Raw genomic sequence first — 12,420 nt, 5'->3', positions numbered from 1 at the left:
CAATTAATACTAAATTTATTCTATTGATAATAAAAATTCAAACCAAATAATATTACCAATTAACTTTCACCAAATCAGCTTTAAAATCCAAATTAAATTCTAAAAAGTTAACACCGCTATCTTTTAAGTACCAAAATATATAACTTTTGTTAAATACAGGTACCAGAATGAACCAAAAGATAACACAGGTACCATGTTAGAAAAAAAATGTCAAACTTGTATATCAAATGATAGATTAAGTCTTTAGAATAATATTATTAAACAAATATTAATACAAATGTTTTCTCTTCGACAAGTATTGGTATACCCCCCACCAATAGAAACATGTGGCAACACGGAAGGCCATCTAAGGGACATACACCACCCGTTGCAAATTGGGAAAATCACCAAAAGCTTCATTTCTTGTCTTAACCATGTGGTCAAATGGGTGTTGGAAAAATATTGACATCACATGTATAATAAGAATAATTATATATTATTATTTACTATCATGAAATGTTAGCTCAAATTAAAAGTGACCTAATTTGATCAAGGCTTATTGGCTTCAGTTGTTAAATAAAGTATGGGTCAAATACATGTAGATACTCTAGTAACTAATTTTTAATTGATAATGGGCTAATTAGAAATTCTGGTTAATGTGCAAAAGTTATAAATTAGGGTTATGCCCCCATATTACACATGCGTAATTTTTTTGACATCCTATCTTCAAAAAAGAAAGAGCCACATTCTCTAAATTGCTCGTATGTTGATTTGGAAGATCAAAACCAAAAGATCTCAAGATTTCAATGGATTCAGGTATGCTTCCACATTTAGTTTTGTTTTTGATGATTTTACATGACAAATCCTGATTTATTAAATTTTGTATCAAAGTTTTACGGTTCTAACAGAGGAAGGTAGTTATTCAAGGAAGCCAACCACTTGCCCTCTAGAATGTACCTACCATTCATTCCTCCAAGCACTCGATCTTCTATTACGAGTGTGATCCTTTTTATCACCCAACCCCACGTGGGTTCAACTACTCCATACTCTGAATAAGAATGAATGACAGAATGCGTCCCATCACAGACATCTTCGTTCCATCGAGGACATCCGCCTCACGCGTCCTATAATGATGGCTTGATAGCTAGTCCACTACGTTAATGCTACCCAACATGGGAGCTCGCCTATAAATAATATCCAATGCAATGAAGAAGGGATCGGCTCTCCAACAAACTTACCTACACTCTACCAATTTACTCTCAACTTCCACCTCCACTATCTTCACTCTTTGGCTTTCTGCCCCGATAAGATGAACTAGTCTTTATCAACACCATCACTCCCTTTGCAACACCCCAAAACTTGGCCTAGAAGTTAAGACTGAATTTCGAAGACTACATTGGTCACCAAAAGTGGCGGAAACAAAAACTTTAATTCAAACCAAGAAAACACTTTTGTGCATTATGTTTGAACAATATTAAACCAGCGTCAAAACATTCAGTAGTAAAATCCACAGTTTCTAAAGTTCAATCCAAATAACACTTTACGAAGGTCCAACATAAAAATTTGTACCATAGTTTATATAATCGTTTTACAAACTGATTTAAAACCAACCGTATAAAACTTATGAAATTTTACTTAAACCGAATCAAATCATATTTTTCTGAGACCTCCGGTATGCTGAGTCCAGCTTCCAAAACACAAAAGTACCTAAAAGAAAGAACACCACAATGAGGTGAGCTATGCGAGCTCAGTGTGAGCCGGAAACATAAAACAGATGGCAAAAGACGGAGTGACACAACACTTATTTCAGACAAGTATATGTATAAAAATTCACTTATGAAAATCTCAAAACAGAAATTTAAAGTACACTATCAAACCACAGAAACGATGTCCCAACTATACATAATAATTGAAACACATCAAAACACATTAACCATATTGTTGATAACCAAATGATTACACAAACAGACGTATATTTAGATGCAAAACGAATGCAACCAGTCAAAGATTCCATCCCACCAACCAAACACCGCTTCGTCCACCTTGCACGCCACATAAAACCATAATTGGCTCATCTACTCTACACACCACAATGTGGAACTAAGCCACTGAAATAAAAATATGCAGCTGAGCTAGCATATGCATAGTATAGTGCTATAAACCGCTGTACAAATGTATTATAGTTAAAACTGCCAAATCAGATTAGTCTTCCTTCTCTCAATAACCAAATCCCAAATTTTTCATGCTAATGTAGTAATGCACACAGTACGCAGACATACATATGGAAATAGACATTCACGTTTCCAGTTGCACAGATTCAGATTTGATTACACTAATGTTTCAATACTCAATTATGAAAGCAACAATAAATTCAGACTTCTTCATCATATAAATGAACAATTAGATTAAAGCACATAAATGCACAAATATCCACAAATCCAAACTTGACTGAGTCCCAAACACACTTGCCAAGGCTTAACCGAGGGCCAAAACATACAGAAACACAAAACGAGTCAAATTTCAACACAAAACAAAAACTTGCAAAGCAGGGCCATACGACCGTGTGCCCTGGCCATGTGAGGGTCTACACGCCCGTGTAGAAGAGGCACACGCCCATATGCAAGGGACACACGCTCGTGTGACCGAGTTACATGGCAGTGTGAGTAGCTCGTGTTACTCACTGTCCAAAAGTGCCAAAATAAGGTGCAGAACAGACACACCCATGTGAAAAACGACAAAAATCCCCAAATAGTCGCCACATGACCATGTGGCACTGAAAACATCCAAAATCCATAATTCTCAAAGTCATACGACCGTGTGTGGCACACGCCCGTGTGGTCACGAAACCACACCGAAATAGCTGAAATCGTAGTTTTGCAATAACAAAACGAACCTCAATCGCTAACCGTTCAAGATACATCAAAATTTTGCAGATTTCCCCACAATCCAACAATAATTCATTACCGCATTCAAACAGTTCAGAAACACGCAAGAGACCGTCAAATTCCATAGAATCCAACAACAATTCAATATCAAGATTGAACAGTTCAGAACACACACTTGATATATGCTTCTTACGCACTAGCAATCGATCGACGCGCCTCAACTATCGTTCTGAACTTGATTATGAAAACTCAACAATACTTCTACTCGAATCCAACCTGAAACGAGAACGAAAGTCAACCCCGTAATTGGAGTAGAAGAAGAAAATTGAAGAACAAAAGAAATGGATTGATAAACGGAAGAAACAATTATACTCTCCTAGAAGAAAGATCTGGAAATTGGGAAACAAAAGAAAAAGAAAGAAAAAGGTCCAGAGAGAGGAAAAGAATGTGCTTTCCTTTTTGAAAAGCTCCCTATTTCCAAATAAATATAAAAATAAATAAATATTCAAAACTTAAAAACAACAAAAAAATAAACAAATTCCTCAAAACACACATAAGGACTCAAATCCAAAACCCAAAGGTAAACTAACACATTCACCACCACCGAACCAGCAAACTCATTCTAACATTAAAACGCGAAAATGAACTCTAATGTTCAACCTACTCACTGACCCTTACTTCAAATCTCAAAACTTTTAACCCCAAAATCCGAGATATTACACCCTCCTCCGTGTCTCCTCCTCATCAATCTCACATATCAACAGACGGATTAAATTTATTTTATGTTAAATATATTCAACAAATTTATTTTTAAAAATTGTAACTAATTAATAATACGCTAATGAAATAATTTTATATTTATAAAATTTTAAGAATGATAGCGAAGTACTTTAAAGATAGCTACAATTTATATGAAAATAAAATATCTGACAAATTTTAAAAAAAAACATTATTTCTCTAAATGACTAAAACAAAAATTAATTTAAAATAAATACATATCATACTCGTGATCGTCTTGAACCAACAAGAACTTTGTCTAAATCAAATTCAGAGTAAGCTCAAATCGATATTGAATCACAATAGTAAATTTCAAGCTAAATCATGAACCTCATCAAATTTATTACTAGTAATGTTGGTATATACTATTATTGATTGTTTATTATAAAGGTTATAACTATTAATTGATTATTTATACCATTAAACTTAAAAAAAAATTAAGTTGTAATTAATCAATCAAATACTAATTCAATTGAAAGATAATTAAAAAATTATTTTACGAAATAAATTATATTATCATAGTGTTTTTTTATATTTTTATATTTGAACTTAAAATATTATAACTTTTAGATATGGAGCCCCTAAACAATTAATTAGTAGTTGCAATACCAATCACATCCACAAGCAGCAAACTACTAACTTAGAAAGATTATTATGCCGTCTACAATTTCAATTTGAGAGATGATTAGTATTAGCTATCGGAGCAGTTGACTTCACGGATAGAGATATAGATGTATTCATTGAAAGAATGATATATTGGATTGGACCCAGGATGAATTAATTCTGAATCTGTTTGTGAATTAATCCACTTGTGACGTTCATGGTGTGATTTACCAAAATCTTGAGTTAGTCATTGACCATATGTATGTAACTCATATGCTTTGATATAAGTGGAGGCTTATGCTTTAAAGATTATCATACACATAGCCAGTATGTTGGGTACATGACTTGTGTATGACATGACTTTACTAGAAACAATGGAATTCATAGCTCGATTAAATGGCTAAGATATCCTCTAATTAACATTGTATGAATTGATAAATATGAAACGTGGCAACGAGTTGCTTATTCTCAAACAATATCCAAACTATTAATAAAAATAATTAATTTAGATTATTATGGATTGATTTGTAAATTAAAGAATAATACATATTGTAAAAGAAAAAAAAATTAAAGATTGATTACATTTCATTAAATGATAAGTTACCACTTATCTATTTATCTTTTTAAATGATTTTTCATTAAAAAATTATAAGAAATGATTTTTTTTATATTTATTATCGAACACATTTAAAAATTAAATTAATAAAAATATCAATTTTCAATAAATTGAACATCTTCGATAAATTAACCGGTAAAAAAAAATCAATTATATAAGAATGCCTTAATCATATAATGAACCACAAAATATACAACGTCTAGATTAAAAATCTGACTTTTTTTTTATTTTTGAAAAATAAAACAAATTTTATTTTAATATACAAAATTTCAATTACGAACAAATACGGTCAGCTGGCAACTAAACTCGTACGCAGGTCACGGAGTCCAGCTCGAATAGTCGAATTAGCCTTGAATAATAATTTTAAATTAAAATATTTAATATTTAAAAAATAAAGAGAAAAATAGGCATGTGGACCGACCCAGAATGGACACATATAAATAACAACGTACGGCCTTTATTGACCAAACAAAGCAGAGAGAACCCAGAGAAAAACAGCACACCATACCTTACCAAACATAACATAAGCCAAAGTTTTATCATTGAAAAGCCTTGTTCAATTTCAATATCATAAAATAATATTATACCAACGAATTTAAATATTTGTTTTTTTTAAAGGAAAAAATGTTTTTTTCTTTTTAGAACAAGATGCCGAGTATTAAGAAAAAATATATATCAGAAAAGGGGAAAAAAAAAGAAATTTAAGCTTCGTTCTTTATCTTCAATCAAATCAAAACCCTAAATTGCAATTGTTTTTTTTTTGAATAATCAGCATTTATCTATTTTTTTTTATCTATATTATCTTCTGCTTCACTTTCTTTCTCTCACTGAAACTCCCTCGTTTTTTTTGTCTCGTAATTTTTCCTTTTTAATAATTTTCCCGGAAAAAAGAAACGCATTGGAATGGGACGGTTATTATTATATTATTTTTATAAAGGTTACGTTTTTTTGAGGCAATAGCGAGGAATTGTTGCGGGGGGTGTTAGGGTTTGGATTCTGTTTTTTGTTTCATCTGCTCTTCATTTGTATAGAATTTCCCCCAAATTTTGTTGTTGCCTCTTTAGTTTGAAGCCCTAGCAGTCGGATACTTATAATTAAAATTTAATTCAGGGTTTTAATTTTACTCCAAATTTATGTCTGTTTACCTTCCTTCTCCTTAATTAAACTGGTTTTAAGTGGGCGTTAACTATTGTTTTGGAAAGTTATTTTTGCTGTATTTTTGCCTAAGTTATTGATTTGAAAAGAGGGTTAGATCCTTTCTTTTATTATTATTATTATTGGAACATATGAGTTTCATTTGGAACTGGAAAATCAGTAATCTGCAAATCCATCTTTAATCAAAGATGGAGGCGTAGGAGAGAGTTAATTGAAATGTAATCTCCTCATTGTGATTGCCTTTGTTTTCGTTGCTATGGCTTCGCACTTGTGTTAAAATTCTGTTTCCTTTGATCCAAACATTTCCTTCTTTGCCACTTTAAATCCAGCAACCTTAATTTTGGTGGTTTGAGTGATTAGGGTTGGGTTAAGAGGAAGAAAATTAATTTGGTGGGTTAGGATTTGAAGAAGGTTACATAACCTTTTTCTTTTTTCTTTTTCTGATGATCATGTTTGGTATCCCTTATGGAAAGAAGTGAACCTGCATTAGCTCCAGAATGGCTGAGAAGTACTGGCACTGTTACTGGGGGTGGCAATTCAGCCCACCACTTTACTTCCTCTTCTTCTAACTCAGGTACCGTTTGACAAGCCAACTTTTAGATACCCATTTATTTTTCATTGCATTTATACTTGATTATAATGTTCTTTGGACATACATCTGTCTGTTAGACACATTTTATGCCCTTTTATTATTTTATTATTATCATTGTGCTTCTCATTGCATTTATTCTAGTTTTATAGCCTTTGATTGTTGAGAATGTGTATATATATAATAATTGTGTTCTTGTTGTTATAATAGATGTTTCTTCTTTGCTGCATCATGGGAGACATAGAAATTCTAGGAATATAAGTGATTTCCATTCCCCTCGTTCAGCATTTTTGGATCGGACTTGTTCGTTGAATTCAGGGAGGAGTTCTGGAAATGTTTCTGCAAAACATGCTTACAGTAGCTTTAGTAGGAGTCACCGTGATAAGGATCGAGAAAGGGATAAAGAGAGGACAAGCTTTGGGGACCATTGGGACCGTTATTGTTCGGACCCTTTAGAAAGTATCTTGACCAGTAGGGTTGAGAAATTAGGAGGTATCTCGACCAGTAGGGTAGAGATAGATACATTGCGTCGTTCTCATTCTATGCTCTACAGGAAACAGATTGAGCCTTTGCCACGAAGGATGGTAGTGGACTCTAGAGATAATGGTAACAGTAACCATAACAGTAGCAATGGTCTGCATTCTGGGGGTACTATCGGGAGTAGCATCCCCAAGGCTGTGTTTGAGAAAGATTTTCCTTCACTTGGAAGTGAAGAGAGGCTAGGGGTTCCTGAGATGGTTAGAGTTTCCTCTCCTGGTTTGAGCTCAGCTTCTCAGAGTTTGCCTGTTGGTAATTCAGCTTTGATTGATGGAGAAGGATGGACATCAGCTTTGGCAGAAGTGCCCAGTGTAGTTGGAAGTAGTAGCACAGGTGCCTTGTCTGCCTCACAAGCTGCTTCCATCTCAGGTTCTGGGGCTTCAAGCATCTCATCTAGTCTTAATATGGCTGAAGCATTAGCACAGGCTCCTTCACGAACCCGTACTCCTCCCATGGTAACTGCCTTAGTAACTAAGTTCTCATTACATGTATAACTTATACCTGTGATCTAACCATACATTTCTATTTTATTTAGTTATCTGTTAACACTCAAAGGCGTGAGGAACTGGCTATTAAGCAATCAAGGCAACTAATACCAGTGACGCCTTCTATGCCTAAGGGTTCTGTAAGCCAACTGCCTCAGTTTCAGCAAATATTGTCTCTTGAATCTTAGCTGCTTTAAGTTTGTTGTTTTAGTCCTATTAAACAGTTTTGGTCCCCCTACCTTTTCCATCAGTCTTCTTGCAAATCATCGATTGATTTTGAAAGCCCTATATTTATTTATATCTAATTTTATAAGCAAGCCTTATTTCTTTTTCTTTTTCCACCCTGGTTTTCTTTATACTGGATTTTGGTTTGAAGTTCATGGGGACTTTCTCTTTATCACACGACTTTTCTGATATAGTCTTGTGATTGAATCATAATTTATTGCTGTTCTTGTACATATTCAAGGGACTGTGAAATGCCAATATTTTCTGAGGTTAGCTTGTCTGCTGCCTGTTCGTAAACTGTTTATGAAGTTGTTCTGTTTCCTATCTGTTACCTGTCTACTGCTTCTGCACGGATAAAAGATCCATTTGTTTAGTAATTGGAAACTAAAGGTAATGATTAATCTAATTCTCTTGTCCCAGGTTCTAAATTCAGCAGATAAATCAAAAGCCAAACCTGCAGCCAGAATAAGTGAGACAAATGTAGCTGTCAAGAGTGGACCGCAGCCACAGCCTTTGACTCATCAAGGTAATCAGTCTCCTCATGGTGGACATGTCAAGTCCGATATGCCAAAGACATCTGGGAAGCTTTTGGTTCTCAAACCAGGATGGGAGAATGGGGTCTCGTCTCCTACTCAAAAAGATATTGCTAGTTCAACAACAATCACAAACAACAGGGTTACTACTAGCCAACATGCTGTTGCTCCTATTAAATCTGCTCCTGCAAGAAACTCAAACAGCCCAAAGCTTTCTTCTGGGGAACTCAAGGCAGCTTCCATTAATCCAATAGCTGGGTTCACTGTGGAAAAGAGACCTTCTTTGGCTCAAACCCAGAGCCGAAATGATTTTTTTAATCTCCTGAAGAAGAAGGCCTCAACAAACACTTCTGCTGGTCTTTCAGATCCGGATCCTCATATTTCAACTTCCACTACAGAGAAATCTGAAGTTACAAAGGAAGTAGACGCGGCTTCTGCAACTGCTCATGCTGATGAGAATGGTACTGCAGCTGCTAGCAATGGTGACACCTGTTCTGATGATGGGGAAAAGAACATGAGTGCTACTGCTATGGTTTATCCTGATGAGGAAGAGGCTGCATTCCTTCGTTCTCTTGGTTGGGAAGAAAATACTGGTGAGGATGAAGGGCTTACGGAAGAGGAGATTAATGCTTTTTATCAGGAGGTAAGTGGTACTTTCCCTTTTGTCTTTTTGCTATATTTCCCTTCCCCTTTAATGATATATAACAGATTTATTCAATAAATTCTCATTGAAGTCATTGTATGACTTGTTTCCTAGTATTAACGTTTCTAATGAACCTAGAAGTATACCGAAAATTATGTTTTTTTTTTCTTTATAGGCATGAAGTTATTTGAAGGTTTAGTACATTTTCTAATGCTTTTATTTGCAATCCAGTCCCATGGCTGCTTAGCTTAGTTTCTTTTCATGGTTTGTATGCTGTTTGCTTAGCTTGCCTATCGATTTGGTTTTGCAGTACATGAAACTGAGGCCATCTCTGAAAGTTTGCCGTGGCATGCAACCAAAGCTATCTCAATCTTTTGCAAATAATTTGGATGGAGCTTCTGAATTGAGTTCATCCGACTCAGGGTCTGAAACTTGACTTTTGACTGTTCTTACATAGTCAAATCCAAAGGAGTTCCAATTTTTTTTATTATTGCAGATGATTAGTTCTTCTTCTTATTTTTTTCCCTTTCTTTGCCTCACTTTATCTCTTTTTTGATGTCTTCTGTTAGAAACAAAGCTGATGAGTTAGGTATTTTAGTGGGTAGGTTTTGGTTTGACAGTTCATTTTGCAAATGTTGCAATAAGTCCTTTCTTATGTTTCACGGGTTCTTCATCTTTCTTGAAGTACCCAAATCCGGATATTGTGCTCGATATACTTCCGAACCTTGTACAAGGATATGACTCTTCAAGGACACTTCACATACATGACAAGAAAAAAAAACTTAGAATCCGTGCAGACATATCCAAGACTCACACTCAAACCAGGTTTGAGTAACATAGGTCCTAGGTTCGTATAAGAGAGAATTGATTAGTTTTCCATGGTGGGTCTAGGATAAGAATTGATTTGGAAAAGATGCAGTGAAAGTTGTTGCATCTTTAGGGAGATATTTTCTCCTTTTTCTTCCTTTTACTTTGAAGAGAGTTCATAGAAATATAGCTTATTTGTGTTTATGGTTAATTTTATGGAAAAATATGTGGAAATAAAAGAAGTTTAATTTAGTTTAGTTCATTTTATTTATTTATTATATTACTATTATCATTATTATTATTCCATGCTTATCTTTTCAATTCATTCAATATTTCGATTTAGTTAAGCTTAACATGAAGTTATTTGATTGTGATTCAACAGATAAGATATTTGTAATTTGCAAGTATCCGAATTTGATCAAATTACATGATATTACAATGCGATATTTGTAGGATATTTGAGTTTATTAAATATTTGAAATTTTAGTAAATTTTTATAGTTTTTTTATTGTAATTTTATATTTTTAATATATATTTTTTAATTTTTTCATTTTTAAAGATTTTATAGAATTTTTCGATGTAATTGTATGATAAGTGACATGATTGGTTGGATATTCTAATTGGTTTTTATAATGTCCAAAAATTAAATCAGGAACGACTAATAATGTTAGGGATTAAATCGAGAGGAATTAAAGCGGGAGTGTGACAATATTAGGGAATGAAGTGGGCTTTTTAAGGATCAAAATGGAAAAGATGGTATATTTTAGGGGTTAAAGTTTGTATTAAGCCAAAAAAACGTAAGACACATTTTAAAGCCTCCTAACAATTTAACAGTCATTTTTAAATTGTATGAAAGAGTATAAATAGTTTGTATATATATATATTTTTGAAAAATAGTCTGTTTATTAATGAGCTTGAAAAATCACCCGAAGAAGATCCAAAAATAGTCATAACATGAACCAAACAAAAACAAAAAAACGAAAAACAAAATGGAAAGAGAAAGGAAATAGAAACATCATCCTCTCCGGCCAACAAATTTCAGGCTTTTCTCATGTCCAAGAACCCTCCCAATAAACGGCAAAAAACCCCTAAACTCGGCAATGAATCACCCCGAGAAAGAAGATTAGTTGAGACAGTCAGCCAAATTTCAGAATTTCTCAACCTAAACAGCAAAACCGAAGCAAAGACTATGGTGGTCGACTGAATCATTGATCAGAATCGATCGCTTCCATGGCTTTCGAAGGCGCATCCTCAACCCACAGCAAGTCCTCCTCGGCTCGCAAACCTTCAGCCGCCATTACATGTGCTGCTTTACTACCTTCCCGCGCAATGAACTGAAATTGACAAGAAGAAAAGTTCCTCGTCAAATTAAATAGTTTGTATATTTATATTGAGTATACAATGCAATAATTCATTTCATATTTTACATGAATTATTATGGTAATTAAATAAAATTATTTGATGAATTCGTAAATTTTACATTATTTATTATAATAATTATTAATCAATTCGTAAGCATTTAAGGATTTCTATGTTTTAAAATGTTAATAATTTTCTAGAAATTTTTATAGTTAATTGTATTAGGTATTTTCAAATTATGCTTGGTTCATAAACTTTAAGATATTATAATTTAGTTTTCAAAATATTGCTCTTGTATCAATTAGGTTTTTATATTAGTTTAACATCAATTTGAGTGGTAAATATCAGCTTAATTTTGATGTTTGAGTATATTTAAAACATATGAATCAATTTTTAAATATGTTTATATTATTGCAAGAATAATTTGAATTTAACATATTGAAAATATCATTTAAATTTAGGAGGTAACTAGATAAAAAAAAATAGACTATGTTGATCAAACTAGGTTGAAGGAGATCCACTGACATCAAAAGTCTTAGGAATGTAACAGGGTGAAGCTAGAAATTTTTTAAAAGACCGAATTTGAATTGTAACTTTGGAGAGAGCTAAAATGTAATTTTATTGTTATATTAATTTAAAATTTTACAATTTTGATTTTTTATTTTTTGAGGATCAAAATTAAATTATAAAATTTAAGGGACAAAATGTAATTTTATCATTAGATTAATTTGAAATTTTATAATTTCTAATGAGACTAAAAGAATAATTTTTCATTTTAGGATGGCAAAGGTAACTACCTAACCCTCTCTAGCTCCACATATGCCTACATAGAGTGGCACCGTCCTATTGATCGAAAAGTCCCGACATGAAGCATTGAGTCTCGTAACAGATTGAGCAATCTCAACAAACCCTTTCACCTTACAAAACAAAGGGCAAAAAATATTAACAAGCAATGGAGATGAGAGAGGCATTAGGAACACTGGCAACAAATAGTGGGAGGGGAAAAGAACGAGTTTGGAATAACGGTTTGCCCTTTGTCCCAAGTAAGCCTTCTAATATTGGGACATGAAAATAGAACAGAAAAGTTTTGTAAGGATAATAAGAAAATGACTATCAACACATAATATTTATTAATGCAGCTCGAATTTATCAATTTTACTTTTACGTAATTTTACTCATAAAATGAATTTATTTAACAATTCATCCTAAACAATTATTTACTTAAGT

General features: G+C 33.2%; 1 protein-coding gene across 2 annotated transcripts; it reads left to right on the top strand.

Moving 5' to 3' along the window:
• Window positions 1-5,326: 5,326 nt before the first annotated feature.
• LOC107900976 (uncharacterized) lies at window positions 5,327-10,091 on the top strand. 2 transcript variants are annotated; one of them, XM_041112181.1, is made up of 5 exons: window positions 5,327-6,589; window positions 6,815-7,596; window positions 7,677-7,766; window positions 8,272-9,027; window positions 9,338-10,091. In XM_041112181.1, exons 1-5 carry the CDS (start codon window positions 6,481-6,483, stop codon window positions 9,461-9,463), a joined length of 1,863 nt encoding a protein of 620 aa, XP_040968115.1. In that variant the 5' UTR covers window positions 5,327-6,480; the 3' UTR covers window positions 9,464-10,091. The 2 variants fall into 2 exon arrangements, with proteins under 2 accessions (XP_040968115.1, XP_040968116.1); XM_041112182.1 differs by lacking the exon at window positions 7,677-7,766 and having other exon boundaries at window positions 5,350-6,589.
• Window positions 10,092-12,420: the final 2,329 nt, after the last annotated feature.

Source organism: Gossypium hirsutum, chromosome A05 (genome assembly GCF_007990345.1).
Source record: "Gossypium hirsutum isolate 1008001.06 chromosome A05, Gossypium_hirsutum_v2.1, whole genome shotgun sequence".
In the NCBI taxonomy this organism is placed as follows: Eukaryota; Viridiplantae; Streptophyta; class Magnoliopsida; order Malvales; family Malvaceae; genus Gossypium; species Gossypium hirsutum.
The sequence above is the reverse complement of the archived record's forward strand: the minus strand, read 5'-3'. Positions and strand labels throughout refer to the sequence as shown.